At 53.2% G+C, this 25,002-nt stretch overlaps 1 protein-coding gene across 1 annotated transcript; it reads right to left on the bottom strand.

Annotated features, from left to right (window-relative positions):
• Positions 1-160: 160 nt before the first annotated feature.
• On the bottom strand, positions 161-19,419 carry SHF (Src homology 2 domain containing F). The gene is given in 7 exon segments (XM_008683994.2): positions 161-949; positions 4,398-4,517; positions 4,661-4,832; positions 6,024-6,164; positions 7,747-7,953; positions 10,130-10,271; positions 18,919-19,419. Coding segments are annotated over 7 exon segments (1,470 nt in total). The 3' UTR covers positions 161-762.
• Positions 19,420-25,002: the final 5,583 nt, after the last annotated feature.

Here is a 25,002-nt window from a genome sequence, read left to right as displayed (position 1 = left end):
AGTGCTTTTCACTGCTGGCTTGGGTCGCTCCAGAGCTGATTTATGAACAGAATCTGCGCTCGCTTCGCCGCTCCCTCCCCCGGCAGCCCGGGGGGGGGGGGGGGGGGGGGGGGGGGGGGGGGGGGGGGGGGGCGGCGCTGGAGGCGCGGACGCGGCTGGGCCTGGCAGGACTGGGTTTATTTCTTGCATCTGGCCGGGAGCTGGGGCAGCCCGGGGACTGCGCAAGTTCCCTCCGGCCCGAGCCCTTCCCCTCGTCTCCCCACCCCCGAGGCCATCTCCGTCCGGGGCGGGGGGGGGGGGGGGGGGGGTCTGCCTTCCCCAATCCCCTCACCAGACTCTGAACGGAGCCCGCCGGTGGTTTAGGGGTGGAGGCGGAGAGATGGCCAGGGCGCCCCGCACTGACCCAGGGGGAAGGCTGCCGTGGGGAAGGGGATCCCCGCCTGTGCCCTGGGGGCGGAAGCGGCGGGGAGCTGCGGATCTTAAACTCCTCCGGAGACCAGCGGCTCTGAAGCCCCCTTCATCCAGGGGCTATCCTCTCTCCCCAGGGATTCCTCTGTCCTCCGCTCCAGACAACCTTTTACTCCGAGGCCCCAGAAGGCCTTCCCGTTTAGAATAAATTAAGGAATCTGCAGGTCCCACTCGATCTCTGGGAGAGGGGAAGAAAGACTTGACAGAACATGTCCCTGGGAAGGGCCAGCGCCCTCAGCCAGGGGATGGGCGCAGGCCTGGGTCCAGCTTTGTCACAGTGCCCGGGCCTCACATCTACAGAGTCCGAATGGCCACAGGGTAGAGCAGGGACATGTGCTTGGCCCCCTTAATGGGCAGCTTGCGGCTGGCATAGTGGTGCACGATTTCAGGGACGCTGCTGAAGGGTGGGCTGTTCTGGCCCAGCACGTACTTGTGTTCCTTGGTCCAGGACAGCTTCATGTGCATGAAGCCCTGACTGCTCCTGGGAAGAGGAGAGGAGACCCTGGTGAGTAGGGGCCCTCTCCAGTCCCCCTGCCCTCCCCCACGCCCGCAGCAAATGTGGCTGTTCTGAGCCAGCTGTGTGGGGAGGTGACTAGGGAAGGTGGAGGTCAGTCCAGAAAACAGAGAGGAGGCAGAGGGGATTTTGTGAGTAGGTAACCCTAGGCGTTGGCTTTGTGGTGAGGGCCCTGGGTGTGCCAAGAATGTGTGTGTAGTGAGTGTACAGGGCGTGTGCAGGTGGAAACTGGAGCGACCACCCTCCCTGCCCCAGACCCTGGGACCCGAGCACCGGTGCCCTCCAACCTGTGTGGCCAAAGCTGGTCTACCCTCTCCATCTCTGAGCTGTGGGGGACGACACCGGTGGGGGTTCCTAGTGACGCATGTGGAGACACAAACATCCTTGGCAGGACCGTGTGTGGACAGATGTGACAACCGAGCGAATCTTGGTTGAGGCTCTCTCTTGCAGAAACCAGGGGAGGGGGTGAGCTAGCTGCTCTGGAAGCCCACCCCAAATCCGGGGAGGCTCAACCGCCTTGTCCTGGGGATATCCCTTTACCCTCCTGCTAACTGGGCCTTGGGCCAAGCCCCCAGCTCCTCTGTCCCTGCAGCCTGGGATGCCATCACCGGTGAGGCTGTAACTCCATTCCCTCCCTCAGAGAGAAAGGCTCCACTGCCTCTCCCAGCTCCCTGACACGATCCAGGAAATCCACATCAGTGCCTGGCCCTGCCCTCAAGACAAGGACCCTGCTGCTCAGAGCTCTGGCCGGCTCCCAGCTGTCCGGGCACCCTGTCTTAGAGAGAAAGCATGGGGGTGGGGCCCGAGCAAGAACAGTGTCTGCCCAAGCTACCAGGCCTGGTCCACAGCAAGGAGGAAGCAGTGTTTGGGGGAGCCCTGAAGCCTGAATACTTGTCTCTCGGGGCCAGAGCCTACCTGGGGACAAGTGCAGGGCTCAGAAACTTGTATGGGAGGTAGGACCGGTGAGGGGGGCCCTCATATGAGGTGAGGCTGACAAACCTCATTTCCCTCCCCTGCCTGCGTACAAAGAGGCCTCTGACGGGACCCATTTCACTGGGCCCACAAGTGAAGATGGAGAGTGGATGACTGAAGAGAGGAAAGGGATGACAGGAAAAAAACAGTCCTTTATCACCCATGCTTCCAATTCCTTCTCCCTGCCCCAGGATACTGTGCCCTAAAGCCTGCTGGGGGCCCCAGGCTGGGTGTATGTGTGTATGGGCGGGGGTGGGGGGGTGGGGGGGCATCCTTCTTCTGTAGGCCCGAGATAATGGCTGAGGCTGACAGTGACCACACAGGCCCTGGGGAAGGGAGCTAAGGGCCTGAGGAAAATGTGCAGTCCCTGGGGGTGGTAGAGAGGGGAGGCAGTGAGTAGTCCCCCTCCCCTGTCTGCCCTATGCCATGGCCCAGGCCCAAAGCTGTGGGCAGCAGCTTGGGCCTTGCTTTCCCTCTCCCTCTCACAGTTTGGAGAAAACCCCCTAACCACAATCCACTTGGGATAATCACCTCTCCCCAAAACTACATTATATCTTCTCCTTGAGGGACAGATCTGGCCAAAAAGGGCAATAAAGTGGCAACAAGCCTCCATCTGGATAACTGACCTCCTGGGATAAAGTCCCAAGCAGAGTCATTGCCCAACCCTCAGGAGTCTGGGTGGGACTAGCTGGGCGGTAGGGCCAGAGCTGACATGGCTTCTGGAGGAAGCTGTTTAATCACCAGTGAAAGCCCTTCCATTACAGAGAGCAGAGAAACCTTAATTGTATTTCAGAGAAGCCATTTATATGCAAGCGAGGCTCTGGCGGACAGCTGCTGGTGGGGCTGGATCAGCCTGGGCCGAAGCAGCACCCAGGCCTGCCTCCCCTTTTACTCCCCAGGATAAGGCTGAGCCCCGCCCTGCTCCTTTCACAGAGCCAGACCCTTGCCGTCTCAGCCTTGGACTGTTCCAGACTTGAGGACTGGTGGAGCGATGCAATGGAATAGTGCGGTTCTTGTAGTCCGACTGAACTGAACTGGGTCCAAATCCTGCTTTTGGCACTTTGTTACCTGGTGGCCTTGAGCAAGTCACATACCTCTTTGTATTTCTTTCTGTCTATAAGAAAGAGATTCATCTTCCAGGTCGGCAGTTGGTTTGGAGACGGTGTATACACGGCTCAGCACACAGTAGGTGCTCTGTGACTCTTAACTGTTAAAGCAACACACATTCCTAGGGTTATATCAGATTTTTGACAGATGAACTTTTCCTAAATGCTCCTTTGATTTTATGACAATTGCAGAGTATGAGAGCTGCAAGAAACCTAAGAGGTACCCATCAATGCATTTTGCAAAGGGAGAAACCAAGGCCCAGAGAGGTTCCATGATTTGCCTGGGGTCACAAAGCTAGTTTTATGAAGCCCAAGAATAAAATTCAGGTTGTTTGACTCTAGACTGGCATTTTCCCATTATCTTTTAGTTGAAGTTCAATAATTATCCTCAAATGTATCTGTTTAATAGTCCCACATTGCTGTATATTGCATTTGTTTGAAGTGGGGGTATACCTGTATTCTAATGCCCCTGAGAAATGTGGTAGGAGGTGGTACAGATGTCCCAGGAGTGATGGGGGCGATGCGAATGAACCCACCATCTGACAGGCTGCCATGTGGGGGGCAGGCTCTATCGGGCAGGACTCCTGGATACCGAGGGGAGGGCTGGCCATTCTGGTAGGAGGCCAGTACCTCTCTGTGTCTATCTACTCCCTAGGAGGAAGGCTGATGGGAAGGGAGCGCCCTGCCTCCCCCATCTTCCTGGATCCTTTAAAACTCAGTTATCAGCCACTAGCGCCCGGTCCTCCTGCCCACTTCTTCAGAGTGAACGATAGCTTTGTGTCCACTGCTCCACCCTCCTCCCAGGATCCAGCCTCCGCCTCCCCCTGCAGAGCCCCTCAGGCAAAGTTCCTATCTCCTTGCCGGTGCTTCAAGAACATCTGGACTGCCATTAATAAAGATGAAGGTGATAATTTATTTAGCACTTAGCACCATGTTAAGTGCCTCCCATATATTATTTCATTGGATCCTTCCCTATAAGGTAGATATTATTATTCCCCTACTTTATAAGTAAGAAAACTGAGGCCCAGAGAGGTTCAGGGGGCCCCAGGGCACACAGCTGGTAAGTGACATAAACTTTGGAGCTGGACACTGTAGCTTGACTGTTTCCTCTAACGGACTCTGAGCTCCTTGAGGTCAGGGGAGGAGCCTCAGACTGCTCCAGGTCCCTAGGGCCCAGAGTCAGCAAAAGTTCCTGGGGATGGACTTCTCCCCAGCTTGGCTGGGCATGGGGGGAAGGTTGGAGTCTTCTCCTGTCCTGCTGGTTGTCTTCCCATGGATCCTCCTTGGTGCCATCCTCACAAGCTCATCCTGCCTACCGCAGGCCCACCCCGACTCACTTGAGGGACAGGGAGAAATCGTTCTTGCTGGTCTTGCTGTCGCACACCAGGTAGCTGGCCTCTTTGCACGTCCGGAGCACGTTCTCGGCATCTGTTCCACTGATGGCCCCGTGGTACCAGCTGAGGACAAGAGAGAGGAAGGGGGCATCTCTGCTGGGTCCCTCGCCGTCCTGGCCCACCCATTCTGGGTGTCCCCTGCAGGCAAGCCAGTGGCAGGAGGGGAAGGGAGGGGAGAGAGTCCCCAGCTGGACACAGACACTCACACCTGGTTTTCCAGAGGCAATGTTGGGTCTGTCCACTCCCCAAGGGGGCTGCTGGGCTCCACGTTTAGGGGCTTGGCTGACTTGGGGTTCCCTGCAGAGAGTCGGGGTGGTAGCCGCCCCTTCTCCTCCCGGCCAGGTGACAGGCAGCTCTTCTCAGATCCTTCAAACTGGGCTGTGGGGAATATACCAGTCATAGACTCTGAGGACCCTAGAGATAGAGCCCTATAGAATAACCAGGGCTCCACCATTTTCTGCCAAAAGGGGTCAAAGGAATGTTCTGGAAGGGTGGGACATGCTCCTGGGCTTGACTGGCTGTGGGGGTGGGGCGCAGCCCTCCTAGGCCACACCGCGCCTACCAGTCCCTACGCTGTGGGAGGAGAGGGGAGAGAAGCAACATGAGAAACCACTTAAACTTCTCCCTCTGGAGCAGCTGCCTGCCTTCCCCTGTTCCATTCCCCCGCCGGGAGGCTTCAGCGCCGATAATATCATTTCTTTCGCCTCCTCAGAGTTCATGACCGTTCTCCATATCACCCTGCCAAGCCATTCTGTCGAAGTGACTTATGCATTTGAGAACAATTATCCGATTCCCCTTGGTGCCATCCTGACAGGCTCATCCTGCCCCAAGCCGCCGCCGGCCCGCCCCTCCCCCGCCCCCAGGGCTGCTGCCCACAGGCTCCCCGCCCCCACCGGAGACACCCAGCTGAGGCGGCTCTGCCCTCCCAGACCAGGGCAGGCCCACCACTGAGCCAGCACGAGGGAGGAAGCCAGTGGGTCACATGAGCACAGGCACCCACGGACAGGCGATGGAGACCCTCCTTCATCCTGCATTTACAAAGTAGCCCTCACACTCAGGCACAAATGTACAAACAGGTGTTCACAAGCACTTGGCTGCCCGTTCTGTACCAAACTGACAGAGATGAAGTGTTCGGTGCTTCCTTTCTCCTCATTTGGGCTTTTTCTCTCCTTGTAGCACTTTCAGGACCTTCCTGTCTCTCAGTCACCAGATGCAAGGACCAGACCCGTCCCTTGCCCGAAGGGGTCAGACACTTCCTATGCTAGCATCACCCCCACCTCAAGAGTTACTTGCATTGCCAAAGGATTGGGTCAGGCAAAATACTCACAAAGAAGTGAATGTAAAATAGTGGATTTCTGTGGCATGGTGGGCAAGATATTTAGAAAGAGACTCCTTTAGAAGACACCTTCCCCACACCTTTGGGAGGAAGGAGGAATGTGTATTTTGTCCCTTCTTTCTTCCTCCAGGTTCTCCAAACCCTACCCCACTTCAGCTCTGCCAACCCAAGCCCACAGGGCCTGAGGCGTGAGAGGACATGTCACCCTGGCCAGAAGCTCCCACAGGACCCACCGCTGCCGTCCTCCAGGCTGGGCTCAGGGAGGGGTGAGGCTGGACCGGAGATGTCCCTGTCCCCGTCAGGCAGGGAGCAGCTTCTGTCCAGCTGTCCCACCGGCAGAGGCCAAGGTAGGTCTTTGATGACCTTAATGTCAACTGGAGCCAGTAGCAGCAGGGAGAAGAGACACAGACAGGGACAGAGACAGAGAGAGAGACAGAGAGAGGCAGAGGTTGAGACACCAAAACCCAGAGCCAGGACACAGAATAGCCTAGAAAGGAGGAGGGTCAGAGCAGAGGCAGGGACGGGTTCTGAGGGGGGAGCAGGACTCTCGGAGGGTTGGATGGAGCCACAGTGACCACACCAGGCTGCGTAGTCGAAGGGGGGAGGCACAGGTAGCAAATAGCCGGAGGCAGAGTCTTGCCCTGCCAGCCGTGTGGGTCCCCTTCACTTGAACCCTCATAAGCCTCCAGGGCCCAAAAGGACCAGGAAAGGAGGAAACGAGGGACAACGAGCTGCCCTCGCCTCCCAGCACCACACCCAGGTTCCCACAGCCTCCTGGCACCCTCAGACTTGCCGCCCTTCCTCCTTTTCCCCACGGCCTGGGAAGCCATGGGCAGTGAGACGGACAGCCCAGCTCCAGGCTGTCATGAATACTCCGATGTGGGGGCAGATGTTTTATTGAAATTTACCCCCCACGCCCTCAATCCCGAGCCCTGACAATTAAGAGAGGGATGCCACTGGCGGCTGCAGGGCTGCTAACGAGGTTTCCTAATGACGAGCATAGATTTCCCCATTAAGCAATCCAAACAGTATTGATTCTCCAAGGAGACTTCTGGAGATAAACGGTCCCACTCAATGGTGCATGCTTTACCGGAAACAAATCAGAAACCTGTGGTTTCCTAGTCTGGCTGCCAGGGAGGGGAGGACAGGGCAGAGAGCTGAGTCCGGCTCCAGGATGAGCCCCGTGCCCAAGGAGGGGTGGGGGGCCCTGGGAGTGGGGGTGAAGTCGAATGGCATTTACATCCTTTATGTTCTCACCGAATCAAGAACCCAGGAGCTAAAGCACTCTCCAGGCTCTCCAGGCTGCAGCAGCACCCACTCAGACCACCAACACACACCTTCCCAGGTGGGACTCCAGGCCTGGGATAGGCGCTGGGGTGCTTGGTACAGGAGAAACCTAACCCTCATTCAACAAAGGGCATTTCTCACAGCCTCCCTCTCCCCACCAGTTCCTGCTCCTCCGAATTCCCCCCCGGGGCACAGGCGTCCCTGGTCTGGCACAGTCTGCTACTGGGAGACACAGCTCTCTGATTCAGGGCTGGGTTCTCGAAAGGTTATACACACAGCCGTTTTCCTTGTCTGGGGTGTTCAATGCCTTCTTTTGTTAAATGTAAGTATTTAACATATGTCACAAGTTTTATCATTTTGTTTGGAATTTCTTTATTTTAAAATAGGCCCTGTCTCCCAAAAGACGGAAGTGGCCTAAGCCTCTTGGCCTCTGAGAGGTGGTGATGCAGGGAGACCCTTCATCCTCCTGTGCCCGTTCCCTGACCCTGCACACAGTGCCGCGCCCACACTGCCCAATTCACCAATCTCTGTGATGCGCTCAACCGTGCTTCCCTGGAGCCCAGCTGCTGGGCCTCCCCCAACCCCTGGGGTCCACTCCTTCCCTTCCCCTGGGCCTGGAGAGCTGTTTAGAGGCCCCAGCAGGCCCACCCTCCCCAGCCAGGGGCTTACCTGTAAAGGCTTTGGAAATCTGCTCCTTCTTCCACTCCCAGGGCTGGTCATACTCCTCAGGGGGCCTCTCGCCATCCTCTGGCAGCCGGGACTCCCGGGGCTAGGGGGCCCCCTCACCCTCTGGGGTGGTCCCCTCCTCCTCTGGCTCATAGGGCGTGTCATATAGAGGCAGGGGCTGAGCTGCCGTCTCCTTGGAGCTCCGGATCTCTGCCAGGGCAAGGTGGCGGGGAGGTATGAGAGCATCCCTGGCTGCCCTCCTCAGCTCCTCTGGCAGCGCCCTCAGCAACACACCAAGCCTCCTTCAGAAGAGATGCCACTGGCTTTGGGGGCCCAATGGCCAGACATCTGGGGTCCCTTGCCCTTAAAACACCTCTGGGGTTCCAAAAGCATGGGATCCAATGGAGGCCGGGGCAGAGAAGCACCAGAGTGAAAGACAGAAAGAGATCCTTAGGTGGCCAGCAAGGGCTTAGGAAATGAGGCTTACACGTTTTGGAAACGGAGGCAGGGTCCTCTCCTAATCCACCTCCTTTTGGCTACACAGCTCCAGTTCTTCCTTTGCATCCCAAGCAGTATCACTTGACAATCCGAAAATCCTTCTTCGTTGCCCAGATACTCCTGATCACTCCCTCCTTGAAACTGTCCCCTCTGACAAGTCATTTTCGTGGTTGTCCTCTCCCATCACCCTTGGACTCTTCCCCTGGCCCCTCTCGGTCTCTGTTCCCCAGAACCAGGTCTTAATTTGCCCACATCCTTGCCCAGTCTCATGGCACCCTATACACTTCCGGTTACCATCAAGATCTTTCACTTTAATGTTTCAAACTTGCCACTTTCCCCAGAAGTTCTTCTAGTCAGTTCTGTGATTCCCTTTTTGGGATCGTTGATCCCAGTGAAAATCGAATAAAAGCTATGGGGCTACTCCCCAGAAAAATGTGCAAATTTCCATATACAATTCCAGGGCATTCATGGGCCTCCAAGGGGTACACACCCCTCTGATCTAAATAGGGCAGTCTCCCTCCCACTTTCTCCTTCTCCGTCCACTACACTGCTCTCGTCGGTCCTGGCCCCCGTTCAGCGTCTAAATTCCACCTGTTCACCACCAGTACCCGATGACTCTTACCCTCGTCACTCCACGTCTAGATTACTACTAGGGTGAACCTCCACTCTCCCAGCTCACGTTTCCACGAGCTCCGTGGAAGAACACTCCTGACCGCTCTCTGGCCCCCACCCCTCTCCCAAGGAGGGAGAGCAGCTTATCTGATCACCCGTAGATGCTCGCTCTCTTTCTCAGCTCTGCCTTCTGGCTCTTTCTTCTCCTGGCCCCCGTGAGAGGGCTTACAGCTGTGCCTCATGGCCCAAGCCCGAGTGGGCAAGTTTAACTCTGTGAAGTATTAAGCAGCCCATTGTGGGAGACACAGCTAAGTCATGTTCTCCAATCTATTTTATCAGTAATAAAACTGACATTCTTGTCTTCATCAGTCTGTTACCTTGATTTGACTTCTCAATGATCTCCAAGCTCAGGAGGGGAAGAAAGCCATGTTAATTATTGCTCCCTTAAAGCCTCAGCAATTTCCACAACTGCTAACTCATCTTTCTGATGCCCAGTTCTTCTGGTCTGTTCTGTACACCGCAGCCTCAATAATCCCCTTAAAATGCCATATTTATCCTGTTTCTGTCTTGTTTGAGAATTCATATTAGTTTCCCTCCTCTTCTGGAGCAAGTCCAAATGCCTCGTTCCAGCCTTTGAGGCCCTTCACTGCCCCTGTGGCCCCTCTCATCTTGGCTCCTCAGTATGCCCAACACTAAAACTACCCCTGAGCAAACCTTCCTTTCATCCTGCCTTGGACTGACTCACCCCTGTCCTCCTCTCGGATCACCCCCATTCACTCTTTCCCTGGATCCTCTCTTGACCTCTGCTCTGCTCCCCAAGACCAGGTCTTATTCGTTGCTGTCTGCCCCCGCTCCTTGACAGGCTTGCCCTTCTCAAGCCATGTGGTTCCAATTGCCATAAAGATGTTTCACTCTGACATCACATCATCTCAAGTTCACCACCTTCCCTAAAGTTAGTGATTCTCTTTTTGGGTTCCATGACTCCCGGTCCAACCACTGTCCTGCCCTTCCTGACTGTCCTCACTCTATCTGCCTGATCTTTGGTGGCCTTCTCTACCACCTCACATCTCAGGCACCACAGGCCATCGCTCCTTCTCCAAGACGACTCTCTTGAAGGCAGTGGCCAAGGACCCAAGGGGGTCCACGGTGGACCCATGGTCTCCAAGGACCCAGTAAAGGGATCATGGAACCACTCTTAGTCTTGTGGGTCCCAGAGCCTGTTGTGCAAATACCCAGGCTTCAGAGAGCAATCCCCTAGCCTGACTCCATCACGCACCAGCCATCATCTTTTGGGCCTCATAGGGCTCCATGTAGCCATCATTTTCAGGGACCTTCTCTGGGGCTCCTGAAGCTCCTGCTGGGCCTTCGCCAGTCTCCTGAACATCAAATGGGTCCGCGTAGTCTTCGAGGATTGCCAACTGTGGGAAGACAGTGAGGAGAGCAGGCTTCAGACATCTGAGAGACAGCTCTGCTTCTCCCCAGGTGCTTTGTCCATGGGAGTGAATCCTGGAGAGAATGTCTTAGACCCAGAGCCCGAGGTATCCAAGGGCAGGCTCTGAGCTTGGATGGGGACAAGCTCTGGGTCTTCCTCTGCAGAGTCCCCTACTAGGCTGCCAGCAGAGTGGCAGATCTACCTTTTCTGTCACTTTTGTGCCTCTGGGCCATCCCGTAGGTTAAATGGCCAGGATGAAGCTCCGAGCATTAAGGCCTGCCTCAGTCCGGGTCTAGGCAGGGCAATAGAGGTGTTTAACACCAGATGGTTCAACAGAAGGAATTAATTCAGAGAGCCAGTTACAAAGGTGTTGGAGGAATTCAAAGAACAAGTAGGGAATAGCAGGCAGCTCAGAGATTAACTCGGTCCATGCCCACAAGTTCAATCCCAGATGCTGAACAAAGAAAAATTTGCGGACCAGCGAGAAAAGAAAAGCCAACTACTCACTTTATGGCACAGTTCTGCTGGTTTATCCTGAGAACATTCATCAGCATGTCATATGTGTATTATTATATTCATTTTAAGGATACGGAGGCTCAGGGCAGGTAGGGAACAACGTGCCCAAGACCGTTCCACGGAAGTGGAGGAACCCAATTGGAACTTGTGTCCTTTGTGCAATATTATGCTGCCAACCTGCCCCCAGTGGGGATCTTGGCCGTTCTGGGAGAGAGACCACCTTAGGACAGCCCTGAAGAAAGCCAGGGTTTGGGCTCTGCTGAAATCCCCTGGTTCCTGGAGGACAAGAACAGGAAAGGCGTAGCCTTGACCCTCCACATCCCACACTGCCCCTTTCTCCCTCACAAGTGGTTCATGACCAACCCTCCGTCCCTGCTCCAGTCAAGGCAGAGCGAACTCTAAGCCACACGCCCTGAGGAAGAGCTCAAGGTGCTCAGGGCGGGGTGCAGCTGAGGACAATAGAGCTTTTCTCCAAGCTGGGCACAGGCTTCTCGAAGGGGGGAGGCTGAGGTGGAGACAGAGCCCAGCCCACCCAGGGCTGCCAGCACCTCGGGGGAAGCACCGCACACTGAGTTGACAGGCATTGACAGGAGGTGGCTCCGGGGCCTGCGGCATGAGGAGGGGTCACTCCTGCCTCTTCTCCATCCTTGGTGGAGGCTTTGGGTCTGGGCCAGATCAGGATTGTGGGAGCCAATTGAGCAGGGAGGCTATGGGGACTGATTGCCTGCCCACCACAGAGACTCCTCCTGCATGTTTTTTGAGCCTCCCCGCCGAGTCCCTCTAGGGGTCTCTGAAGCACATCCCAACAACTCCTACCATCTCCCCTTCAGTTCTTCAGCTCCCACCATGTTCCACCTTGTTCCACCCAAGTCCCCAGCTCCTTCATTTCCCTAAATCTCTACCTGCTTCTGAGAAGACCACCACCATCTCAGGTCATACCATCCCCACCATCAGATCATCCACTAGCCTAGAGTTCTTTGTTGTTTCTGTTTCTCCAGCTCTAATAAGCACCTGGCTCACAGTAGGTACTAGAAAACTGTTTCTACTAGATCACTGCCTATCTCCCGTTGGAGCCCTCCACCCCTAGTCCTCTTTGCTCCAGGAAGCAGAGAAAAGAAACCCACTCCCACCCCAAGCTGCTTCCTCCCAGGCCAACTAGCACCCACAGCCCCACCCACCAGACCAAGGGGGCTCTGGAGTTGGCAGCTGGCACTCAGACCCACGCTCCTATGTGGCAGCTACTTAACAGTAACTGAATCAATGTGCGTGCTATCCTTAAAATGGTGTAATGCCCGCAAGAAAAAGTCCAAAGTTAGGGGGATTTAAAGAGTCCACTTTCCTCTTCGGTTTCTCCCTACGCACCTCTGTTACCTGCAAGTTCTGTGCTGTGTCTTACCAAAAAACCTTTCTGTCTGCCTGGATTAGATGATTTTCTTTCTTCAGAAAGGTGCCTCTGTGCTGGGCTATTATTACACTGTGTAGCAAATACTTGCTTTATCATCTGTCTTCCTGTAGATCACGAGCTTCCTGAGGGTAGGAACCACGTTTACTGCTAAATTCTCAGTGCCTAAAAGGGCTCACTAATTGTTAAATTAGTTCACATAAAGCAGGAAGAATGGACAAAGGAAGCACTTTTCCTTGTTTATTCATAAGAGAAAGCATCATGAATCCAGCGGGGGATGGGGAAGCACTAAGTCCCGGGAAGCTGCTCAGTGAGAAGTGCCTGGCCCAAGCCCCAGTCCCCCCAACTCTACAGAGCCCCCCCTCCCCCAGCCCTTCCCTGACCAAGCCAGTGCCCTTCCCACTGGAGTCCTGGGCTGGACTTGAGCTGTGACCCCTCCCAGGCCCAGCACGGGCCTCCCTGGGGCTAGCCCACGGTGCCTGTAGGCAACCAGGCAGCAGCTCTGTGGGCAGCTCAATGGCTCCTCTGTTCCATCCCTGACTCCACACCCTGCTCCAGGAAACCCTAGCCCCCCGCCCTAGGCGGGTCACCCAGAGGAGCCACCCACGGGGCCGGGAGTCCGGAGCAGAAGCAGAAACACCTGCTGGAAGGTTGGCAAGAAGGGCACCCACCCTGGGCACATAGGATCCCTGTCAGAGGCCAGGGCTGCCTTCCCAGTGGTTTCCAGGTCACGTGAGGAGGTGAAACTGCTCTGTGGGGGAAAGCTGCTTCTGCAGGCTTCTGACACCTTTGCTCTACCCTGACTTATTTTGTTGATGGGACCTTTACCTGACCGCTGTACTCACTGTGGTATACCACATCCGTCACAGGGCCTGGCACAGGGTAGGCGCTCAGTGCACATTTACTCGATGCTCCAAAGGTCTCCCTCTCCTCAGACTCTATCTTCTGGAGTGACACAGACTCTCAGATCCCCATTCGCCCCCACTCTGACCACTCTGACAGACCAGGAGCTGCTGTGGGAGCAGGCTGTCAGGAGAACCAACATTTGAATGGGGAGCAAAGCCTCTGGTTCAAGAGCAAAAAGGAAGAACTGGCAGGAAAGGCCCCTAAAACAGAGCTAATATTTAGGCAAACCCTCTGGTAGACAGAATGCTACTGAAAGGCTGAAATACTTCCAAACTAGTAGGCAAGTAGCTGCTGCTCAGAGGTCCCCTTGTCCCCACACCTCCTGCCAACCAGATCCCCTCCCTCCTGCCGTCTAGCAGGCTCCAGACCAGGCTCTTGTGCCTGTTCCAATTGGGCAGTGCCCCTCCCAGAGCCGCTGTCCTGCTTGGCTCTCCTTCCTGCCTCAGCCTCTCCTGAGATAGCTGGCAGGCCCACCATCTGGCGTGACCTTCCGCTCTGCAGCTGGACCCTGCTAGGAGTTCCTGACCCCACCCATGGGGCTTGCCAGTCCAAGGGGAGCTAGGAGGGGGCACATGCCACAGGATTTGGGCTCTGCAAGGTCCCCAAAGTCTACCCCTCCCCCTTTCCTCCATGTCTTCAGTTGACATCTGGAAGCCTCTGGTTTTTCTCCTGTAGAATATCTCATAGGATTGGGAAGAGGACAGTGAGTGTAAAAGTCCTTAGTTTGGAGGCTAGAATGGAGTCAGTGCTCGATAGATGTTAGCCCTGCTGCTGATCTCTTCTATTCAGACACTAAAGCCCAGAGTTTAGGTGCTCGACAGGGTACACAGACGGCATCAGTAGAGACAAGACTGCGACCCAGGTCTCCTGACTCTCAGTGCCTTGCTGCAGATTTTCCAGACAACTTGGGAAATGTAGCATCTTCTCTCCTCTACTCGTAGATTTAAAATACACTTCAGCATGTTAAAGGCTCTGAGCAATCGTGTAGCAAAGAGAGCTGTCTAATTTTGTTTAACTCGGCATTTCTCCAAAGTATTTAACCGTGAAATCCTTTCTCTGCTGAAAGTCTGTCAGTTTTGGAAATGGTATACTATTTACCTTCCCCAAGATCAAGCTTTTTGCACCCTCTGTTCCCACTTCCTGCAACGCCCTTCCCAATTTTATCTGCCATGGAAACTCCTTCACATGAAACAAATTTGTTATCATCTTTTTCTAAGTACGAAGAAATGTCATGCTTGTAAGACATTTGAACATCACAGACACACAATGGACGTCAACAACCCTTTTAAGGTGTGTCTGGGGCCACCTCAGGCCTGGGTGGCTAGTGCTGGCCTTCAGGTTCAGGAAATGGTGAACTCAGCACGGGATGCACTCTTCATTCCTTCTCTGAGTCTCCTTCCCGTGCTCGGTGAACACTTCCCATCTCCTGTCTGCAGGGCTCCCCGAAGATGCCACGGTCCCATGGCATGGTGTCGGCAGCCAGTCTGCCATCAGGCTACCTGGCTGTGAACCTCAGCTCTCCTACTGGCTAGCTGTGAAACCATGTGATCCAACACTCCTGTGCTTCAGTCTCCCTATATCACCTGGGGATAATAACAGAATCTTCCTCATAGGGTTGTCAGAAGCTACTGGGCTAAAACATATCGGCTGCTTCAAAATGGTACCAGGCACACGGTAGGTATTAGGTAATTGTCTGCCATTATATCATTAAAGATGAAAAGACCAAATTTCTGGGTCCTCCAGGAGCTCACAGTGACAGCCACAAAGCAAACTCCAAAAGAGTGAGGTACCTTGAGGTGCTGTGAAGCCCCGGGGCTGCGCCCCAGACTCTGGAGGAAACGCAGGCTCACTGCATGCAGGGACTGGGCTCCCCCTCTGCTCTCGCATGACTAGCGTCCCGCTGGTTCTGCGGGGAGGGCAAGCTGGAGGGGGCAACAGCTACCCTTCCAAGCCCCAGGCCCCAGCCAGCTGCTCCCACCCATGTTCCCCAGCGCCCTAGCCGTTCCCAGCTTCCAACAGGTGGAGTTCCAGGGCTGACTGAGGTGTCACTGAGTCACTGACCAAGCCAACAAGCTGCAAATGCCTTCCCGAAAGAGTGCCACAGCATGAGGAGGCAGCAGTGGGAGGAGTGGACGGGCCTGCCATAAAATCCCCTGGTAGCGCAGGCCTCAGCAGTAGCCCCCCAACCCCAGCAAGGCACCAATGGCAGCAAAGATGGCCAGCCCAGGCCCCAAAGGGGTAAGAGATCTAACCAGTCCGCAAAGGTCCGGGACCCTTCTCTTTTCCTCCCTCTGCCTCCCTCGGAGGACATGTGCAAAATAAACAGATCAGAACTCCAGACTCAGTGGAAGTTATAAGAAGAAAAAGCAAGAACAAACAAACTCAAAAAAGGCAAGGACCAGGTCTTCTAGGTGGTGGGTCCCTTTGAGCACCCAGGCCAGTGTCACTTAATGCTATAGAAATCCTGGCACGATCCTGCAGCAGCAGCCCCTACTCGCCCTCCTGACCCTGAGGCAGAGATGTCTTGTTTGACTTCAGACACCCTCAACGTTTCCTTCCCTTTCCTCTTTCTACCTGTCTTTCACTTGTTTCCAAATTTGGGCCTGGAGGATCCAAGTCCACGTGGACGCCATGTATGAGGTGTATCTATTTTTTAAAATTCTTGATATTTTGGGCCCTGTGAACCCCTGTGAGAATCTGGGAGCTCTGAGCCTTTTCCCAGAAAAATGCTCATGCACCCAAATATTTGCACACAATTTCTGGAGCTTCATGAACCCCAGAAGCCTCTCCATGAGCTAAGAACAAGAGCCCTAGTTTCAGTGCATCCAGGGTGCCTGTCTTATTGTTCACATCATCTCTTTCTCTGCCTCTCTGTCACACACACACACACACGCACACACACACATCTTGGCAGGATAGAGGCAAAGGACACACTGTGCAGATGGTCACAGGCAGCTCAAAGCTTCATCCAATTAGGGCCCCTTCCCCGTCCCTCTTTCCTAATTAGATCAGGTGTTTCCTGTTGAAGATCTGAGAAAAGGGAGCAAAGAAAGGAAGGCTCCGTTCTCTCACCCCTCTGCCCAAAGTGTGGCCTGGAGGCCAGACAGGGCCCAGCACCGTGAAGGAGTTCTTCCTATGGCCAGATGGCGAGGCCCTGCCTGCCTGGTTCAGGGTGCGGCTCCTGCTGCTCCCACACCTGCCCTGCCAGTCCTGCCCAGATGGCCACCCTTGCCCCCTTGCCAAATGCAGCAGTGGGTCTCAGGGAGGGCCAGTAGCCAGAGCCCTGCATGGGGAGGTCCTCTCAGGGCCCTGTCTAAATCCCCATTCTTTCCTGCCCGCCACATTCACTTTCCACAGGGCTCATTTCTCCTCAATCTTCTCATCACAGAAGTATTTCCACCCATTTCATCAAACCTCACGACCCAGGCCCTCTCACAGGGTTCTGACCCACCCACCAGCTACTGGGCTCCAGAAGAAGAAGAAGGAAAGTGGGCCAGCCTAAGGCACATCCTGGTCTACAGTCCCTATCTCACCTCAGGAAGTGACCCCACAGCAAAAAGCCAAGAAGACCCGCATGGCTGAGAGGAGAGGAACAGAGAATCAGGACAAAACACTGCACAGAAGAGAAACTCCAGCTCAGTGGGCCAGCTCACCACTCAGGCACAGCAACTTGGGTTTAGGATAAGGGGCTAAGGTACCTAGCCTGGACTCTTCCTAAGGGAAGACTCTGGGATCCCCCAAACTCTGCTCCTAAACGAGAGGAGCTGCTCTCTCTCAATGGTGGGAGGCTCCAGGTCAGGGCCCGCAGAGACCATGTCCCTGCCCCTGAGCCAGTCTGATGGCGTCCTGGATGCTTCTCATCACACCCACTGAAGAAACCACAGATTGTGTAGCTCCTGGGAGATCCTGCTGGATTTCATTCCTGTCCCTGCAGCTGACAAAGGAGTCAGACACCTCTTGGCCCCTAAGGTCTGAACAGCCCACAGATCACAGAGCTGACCCAGGCTGAGGCGTGGATGCCCTCGGTGAGAAGAGGCTGTGGATCACCCACGGCCGTGTGGGTGCAGCCCCTTCCTTGGGAGTCTCTGTGGGGAAATGTACAAAAGGGAGCTGTGGTTAAGGGAGTCTCTGACCTTCGGGTCACCCTAGCAATGGACAGTCACCATTCAACGGACGTAGTTCACTCACCCCTTTCTATGCTAAGCATGTCAGGCACTTGGGAAATACAGACATGAGGAGGACAATGGTCCTTGTCCTAGAGGAGCCCATGGCTTGGGGGGCAGCCTGTTAGGCCATTCCAAGACTGCAGAGAGGAAGGCCAGGGATAGCTCAGGCCCATGTGCCAATGGGCAGTGGTCAGGGAGAGGACACTAACTGGTCAATAGTAAGCACAAGGCCTAATAATGCTCCCTCTGCCTCACTGTCGCCACCACCATCACATCACCCAACAGTGGGGGACAATGAGGAAGGAGAGGAGCTGAAGGACGTGATGAAAGCACAGTCTCCTTCGGCAGGCTAAGGATCCTGGCTCAGGATGGGCAGTCATGCCCCATGGCAGGAACTAGGGGATAAATAATTCGCATTCCTGAGGCTTCTGCTCTGACCTTAACACATTTCTCTATACAGGAAATCGGGCGAACGGCTCTCTCTCCACTGAAAGCCTCAACACTGGAGCCAATGGATTCAGACAGCAACTTTGCTCTCCCATCAAAAACAACTGTGTTCTCTGCTGAGGAAAGGGATTAAGCCCCAGGGCTGAGCTTCCAGGGATGTGTGAGGAGGAGACAACAGAGCCAGGGCAGCCCACAGAGTCACTGTAATGGAATTTAGGACTAGAGGGACCTGGAGATGGCCTTCAGCTATCAAGGAGGGATAAGGCTGAAATGGGGTTGGGCAAGGGATGGCTTCTCCACCAAGGGCCTCTGAGGCACAGTGGATGTTCTCCAGAACAGTGAATGCCCAGCTTTCCCTTCATCCCACACTTCAGGTCCCCCAAAGGCTTTAGCCTCCCTCAGAAGGCTTTAGCCTCTCCTTCCAGGAAAGAGACAAGTGGGCTCAGCCGCTCAGCCCCTTCTGGGCAACAGGTTCTAAGCACTGACTGCCCCCATACCTGGGGGGACAAGGGCAGTACTGCAGGAGTGGGCCTGCCTGGACCTCAGTGGTCAGTATCCTTGGTGAAGAGCTACACACTGCTTGTTCTGGCTTCCTGAGAACAACAGTCCATGTGGCTCCCGTACCACTGGGTAAGGCAAAGGCCAGGTCTTGCTGAATCCACAGGGAGAAACCCCAGCCCTCACCTCCTTCCTGGGGCTCCAGCACCTGCAAGGATGCTTGGCCTCCCGGAGGAGGCGGAATGGAGCTTAGTGCCGCCTCTGCCCTGAGGGGAGGGGTCAGAGATCAAAGGGCAGGGAGCTACTGCTCCCGGAGGGCAGAAAGGCCATAAACTGGCGTGGGGTGGGGGGTGCTCAAATACCGTTAGAAGTAAGCTCGCTGATTAGGCCCCGGGAGGAGGCGGAGGACTGAGATGAGGAGAGGAGAGCCCGTGAGGAAGAGGGTCACTAGTCCTGGGGCGATAACAGGGACAGAAGCAGAGTTTGGGGCGCACGTCCCAGATTAGTCGGTCGAGAAATTGAACAAAGGTGGATGAAGGCTCCGAGTCCCCGGGTCAAGGATTAAGATCTTGTCCGCCAGGAACCGTGACATTGAGGGGCCCAGGCCCGCCCCGGTCAGGCCACCTTTGTCTCTCTTGAAAGCCCCAGACCTCCTACCACCTTTCCTCCCGGCCACCCCCGCCCGGCGCAGCACTTACCCTGTCGCTGCTGGCTGGGGGTCCAGAGATCCGTTCCTCGGGAGGGGGCGCTGGGGGGCCAGGGGTCTCAACCCGAATAAGGCGGTGGGGAGGCGAGCCGTGGCGCGGGGGCGGCGTGGGGCCGGGGACGGCGGGGGTGGCTGGGGCAGCAGCGGCGCTGGACGGCCCCCCAGAGTAAGGGTCTTCGAAGTCGCGCTCCCTCTGCAGCCGGTAGGCGGCCAGGATGTCCGGGGGTGGCGCAGGGGGCGCGGCCGGGGAGGGTACGGGGGGACGGTAGTCCGGCTCCGGGGGCGCCGGCTTGCCCCCACCTCCGCCGCCGCCCCCCCCGCGGAAGCCCAGGTGCTCTCGGAGCCACTTGGCCACTCCGCCACTGCCGCCCCCTCCAGGGCCGGCTCCCGCTCCCCCGGCGCCCCGGCGCGACCCCCCCGGGCCGCTCCCCGCGCTCGCCTGCGCCCGCTGCCCCGGGCCGGAGCCCGCCGGAGGAGCTCCGCTCAGTAACATGGGGCCAGCCAGACTGAGCGAGGGGAGCTCTGTGGCCGGGCGGGGGCGGAGCTCCGCCGGGCGGCAGGAGGGGGCGGGGCTCGTCAGTAACAAGGGAGGGGCGGGGTTCCTCTCCCTATTGGGGTCTCCCTCCCCCCTCCAGGGAAGAGAAGAAGGGGTGCGGGTTTCCAGCCAGTGTGGACGCACGAGAAGTAAGTGGGCGACCCCAAGGCAGGGGACGAATCCTGGGCTGAAGGTGAATCCTCCACGTGTCCCCACACGTGCCCCTGTGGGGGCGCACCTGTCTCCATCTGTTCCCCCTCCCCAGCTCGCAGCTCACGCGCGGCGCCTCAGACTCCTGGGTTCCCAGCCCTTGGACGCTCCCGTCCCTCCCCTCCCTTCCCCCAAGGCCTCCTAACTGGGAAATATCCCAAGAAAAAGCTTGGGAGGGCGAGAGAAGGGGCGGTTCCGTAAGATGTGTCTAACAATCCCCTCTCTTCTGTGTACCATGGGAGCCCCACCTACCTCCTCCCATCCAACTGCTCCCACTGCATTGCTTCCCAACCCAGGCACATCACAGATAATCAACTCCCTAGTGACACCCACTTCTCCCGTGTCGTTTCCACACACGCCCTCCTCACATGCAAACAGCCCTCACACGAACGCCTCCCACCCACCGGCACAGCCTCTAGGAGCAGCCCCCCCCCCGCCCCCGGCCCTGACGGCAGCGTGCACACACGCAGAAATCCCTTCAAGTCAAATCCCAGGTTTCATTGTCAGTCAGATTAGTGACAGAATAGAAACAGACAAGTCAATAAATCCAGTCTAGCAACAGTTCCAGCGTTGTCTATCACAAACCCCTTATCCTCTCGAGGCTCGGATGCTCAAGCGGTAGGCATTTTTGTCTTAGAAATAAAGCCAGTTTCTCCGCAGAAGTAATGTAGCCCTGAAGCAAACGCCAACATTTGCTTTTGGCTCTGCTGGGAAGGTAGCAGCTTCACCTCATCATCATCCCCCCCAGGCAATGCCTCAGAGTCTATCTCACCCTTGGGCTCATATCTGCCATGGGAGGGAGCAAAGAGCCACATTAGGCCCCAAAGGGAAGGGGGCTCAGAGGTGGGGTGGGGGAGTAGAGAAAGATGTGATGGTGAAACTGTGAATCCCCTAGGAATCCCAGGGCCCAGGCCTCCAAATATTTGTTGGGTTTCTGCTTTGTCCGTATTCTAGTTGGCGTCATAGGACAGTGCTTCTCAAACTTCAGTGTAAACACAGTCGCCTAGAGAACTTGTTACATTGCAGTTTCTGATTCTGTAGGTCTAGCTGGAGTGGGGTCCCGGCCTTATAGTTCTAACAGACTCACAAGTTATACAGATGCTGCTGATACCCACCACCACCCCCAAACATACACACACACTTGGAGTAGTAGGGTTGTAGGAGACACTGACTCAGGAGTCCAATAGTTGCAGGCTGTAGCCAGATCTCTGGGCAAGGTACTCAATGCAACTGATTCTCACTTTCCTTATACCTGCAAAGGGCATAATAACTGTTGTGTGAAGATTAGCGGAGACGACGGACAATGAACAGGCTTTGAAACCTGTAAAATGCTCTCGATGGTAGGCGTCAAATGAAGCCACATTTGTTTAAGAAGTATGGAGTTAAGCTGCTGACAGCTCAGAGGAACGGAATCAATCAAGTCTACACAAAAGATGGCAGGCTTCATGAGGGAGGTAGACCTGATCTGGGTAGGATTTGGGCAGATGAAGCAAAAGAGCAAAAGGTCACTCCAAGCTATGAGGTCAGCATGAGTTGAGCCAAGGCAATGAGGTAGGAAGCAGCATAAAGAAGGGGAGGATTCCTGGTGGAGAAGAATAGGAAAAAATGTTAGATGAGGAGGGGGGTGGATATCATAAAGGTAGAATTTAAATGATAATTAAAAACTAATACCCTGTGTGCTCCTTGTACTTCCTGTTATCTTAAATTATCTGTTAATGCACTTTCTTCCCTCCCCGGAGTGTGGACTCCTGGAAGCAGGCTGTTGAGCTACTCACGGGGGCCAAGCAGCTTGCTAGGAACCCAGGATATAGAGGTGAGGTCATCACAGCAAGGCTCTCTGAGACTTGGGTGAGGTTAGCCAGATCCAAAGTCTTGCATTTTAAGCATTACACCATAAAATCAGGATTCTACAGGAAAGCAGGGTACTCCCATCTCTTAGTGCAGAGCCTGTCATGTGGCAGGAGCTTAACAAATGTTGAAATGAATAAAGATCATTTCTCTTGTTCTTATTTTTATATAGCTATAATTGTGGTATACACAATTTTATGTCCTTATTTTTTTTCACTCAACATTGCATAGTTTCCCCATTTTTATTATGTAAGCTTTATTTTCTTCCAATTAAAAAAAAAAGTCAAACCCACAGACAAGTTCAAAGAAAGTACAGTGGAAATCTATAACCCTTCACCTAAATTCACTACTTTTTAACATTTTGCCATATTTACTCTATCCCTTTCTCTTTTTTCCTTAACTGTTTGATGCAAGTTGCAAATACCATGACACTTTCGCTTTAAATAATTCAGCAGCCATTTCCTAAAAATAAAGAATTATTCTATAGGGCCATTGGAACATGTCCACAATAATGTTTATTATGCAATTCGTATTAAATTTTTTCCACTTTGCCAAAATGTCTTTTATATATATACTTTTGTCCTGATTCAGGATTTAATTAAGGCTCTCCCATTGTATTTGTTTGTTAAGTTTCTTTAGTCTTTTTAAATCTTGACCAGTTCCCCATTTTATTGTTGTTAGTTTGTTTTTCATGACATTGATCATTATGAAGTGTCCAGGGCAGTTGTCATGTAGAATGTCCCACATTCTGGGTTTTTCCAGTTTCTTCATGATTCGATTCAGATTAGACATTTTGGGAAGAACTGCTACATAGGGGATATTGTGGACTTCCCACTATATTACACTGGCAGGCCGGGTAGCGCACATTTGTCCCTTCATTGGAGATGCTGGGCTTGATCACTTGGTTAATTTGGAGTCCATCACATCTTTCCTTTACAATTTAAAGTAAGCTGTGGTGGCATATCCTGAGATCTTTGATTATTTGCTCCCAACAATGTTTTGCCCAGTGGTTTTTAGCTTCCATTGATGATCTCTCCTTCTATTTGTTATGATGCTGGGGACTGCAAAATGGTGACTCTAATTCTGTCATTTCTTCTGCATTTATTATCTGACATTCTCTTGTAAAGAAGAGCTGCTGCTGCTGCTTCTCTCTCTGTCTGTTTCTCTCTTTCATCCCCATGGTCTCAAAAATTATCTATTTATCTATATGTCTATCTATTCAGTGTGATATAATCCATTAGTATTATTACTGTTATTACTTTCTCATGTTCAAATTGACCCAAATTTGGCTAATATGAGCCCTTTAAAGACGTTTCTGTGTCCTTTTGAGTTGGTCCCATCAATCTTTAAGCAGTTAACTTGCTTTCTTATAGAAAATATTTCAGACTTGTACTTCCCCTGCTGCAGACCCGTAATCTGTCATTTTTCCTGACTCCTTTTAGTTGGAAATGGTATTGAAAAGTTGGGGGCACCTGGGTGGCTCAGTCGTTAAGCGTCTGCCTTCAGCTCAGGGCTTGCATGATCCCAGGATTGAGCCCTGCATCGAGCCCCGCATCGAGCCCCACATCAGGCTCCCTGCTCCGCTGGGAGCCTGCTTCTTCCTCTCCCACTCCCCCTGCTTGTGTTCCCTCTCTCGCTGGCTGTCTCTCTGTCAAATAAATAAAATCTTTTAAAAAAAATAAAAAATAAATAAAAGTTGACCTAATACTTCATTTACGTACCTTTGATACTTTAAGAAAGACTATTCAATACATCATCAAATGAACATATTTTAGTTTGGTTCAATATTACCTTATTTGTTGAGCATTCAAGATATTTGCACTCTCTTCCCTTCTAAATAACCCTGTAATAAACATCTTTATGCAGATACGTTTTCCAGGTTTAGGATTATTTCCTTTAGCAAGATACCCAGAAATGGAATTATTAGGACAAAGGGTGTACATTTTTTTTTCTGACTCATTATATACATTGCCTAGTTGCTCACATTTTTAAAGTCAACGATGACTTCTAAGTGTCAAACCCAATGATTTTATCTTATTCCTCTTTCTCCTTTGCAACACCCGAATCTGCTGACCTCCATCCCTGAAACCTTCTTCTTCCAAACTTTCCTTAAATGACACTGTTATGGTTCCCTCCTTTCTTTCAGGACACACCCTCTTCCTTCTTTAACCTCCTAAATTCGTGCATGTCCCAAGGCCTAGTCCTTAGCCCTTACTTTTCTTAATGGGTAGTAAGTGGGGTGTCTGCACTTCTGTTTGTCTAACTTTGGATGCCCAGTCCTCTCCTGAGTTCTGATCCCTTCTGGGTTTTGCCTTCTTCTAAGACCTGTCCTTGCCTTCTGTCTCCAGCCTTGCCTCAGACCCTTCTCTGTTCACAAACTTGAGAGGACAAACATGTCTTAGCACACTCATGTATGCACTCTGTTCCTTGAGATTTTAGATATAGATGGGAGTTTCATTTGGGCCAAGTTTTCTATTTGTCTGATATGAAAATAACATGTATTTGAAAGAATACAATCTAAGGTATGATCATGAAGTAAACTGGCCCACTTCACTCATTTATGGACTCCATAAGAAACCTCTCTTCAAATATTTATGGAGAGCATGTATGCTCAGAACATATGCATTGTAAGATTCAGTTCTGCCTTTGATTAACTTGAATTTTCTAACTCTAGTGGCCTGTAATTTAAATTTGATCCCGATAATAAGATAACAGAGAGATGGAAGTGAAGGGTCTCCAAATGGACTACTAAGTCAAGTCCCTCTTCCCAACGCCAAACCTAGGATGCTACCCTGCCCTTGCAACATAAAATCAAAATAGGACTGCTTCTCAACAGAGCCCAGGCTCCCATCCAAAGGTTTTTATAAGCACAATAAGGAATCCCTTTCTTCTATCTCACCAACCCAGTCATCCCTCACCTGCCCCAGCCAGGATCCAGGGCCTAGGGAGAAAAAGGACAGGATCAGTGGGTGGATATTCCCTCCCTGTATGTGTACTCTTCCTTGTAAAGGAAGATTGCCTATTAGTGCAAATATATCACCTCAAGTTCTGTCTGACTTCTGGGGGTGAGGGCGAGGAAAGGAAGAGGTCGTTTGTGGGTGGATATATTTTTATACATATATGCTATGTAAATGTTTATACAAGGACTGTCATGGAAAGATATGAAGGAAACTGCAATAATTTGTGGATGAGGTGAAGAATGATAGGGAGACTTATTTTCACTGGACTTGTGCACATGTATTCTCTATTTAAACATAAACAACTCAACTTTTAAAAATTCATGAAAAGCAAAAGAAATCACAAGGTCACGGGGCGCGCTGTTTTGCTGCTGTAGAATGATTTAGACACCGATTTTCAATTTCTTCAGAAGGGAAGGGATTATAACTTGTGAAACTGAATTCAGAGCATTAACTAAGAACTACTGGAGGTGGCGATCTTAGGGGTGGCTCACTCTTCCAGGCAGAAAGACGCGGTGGTTCATTT

This window comes from Ursus maritimus, unplaced genomic scaffold (assembly GCF_017311325.1).
Source record: "Ursus maritimus isolate PB19 unplaced genomic scaffold, ASM1731132v1 scaffold_35, whole genome shotgun sequence".
NCBI lineage: Eukaryota > Metazoa > Chordata > Mammalia > Carnivora > Ursidae > Ursus > Ursus maritimus.
The sequence above is the reverse complement of the archived record's forward strand: the minus strand, read 5'-3'. Positions and strand labels throughout refer to the sequence as shown.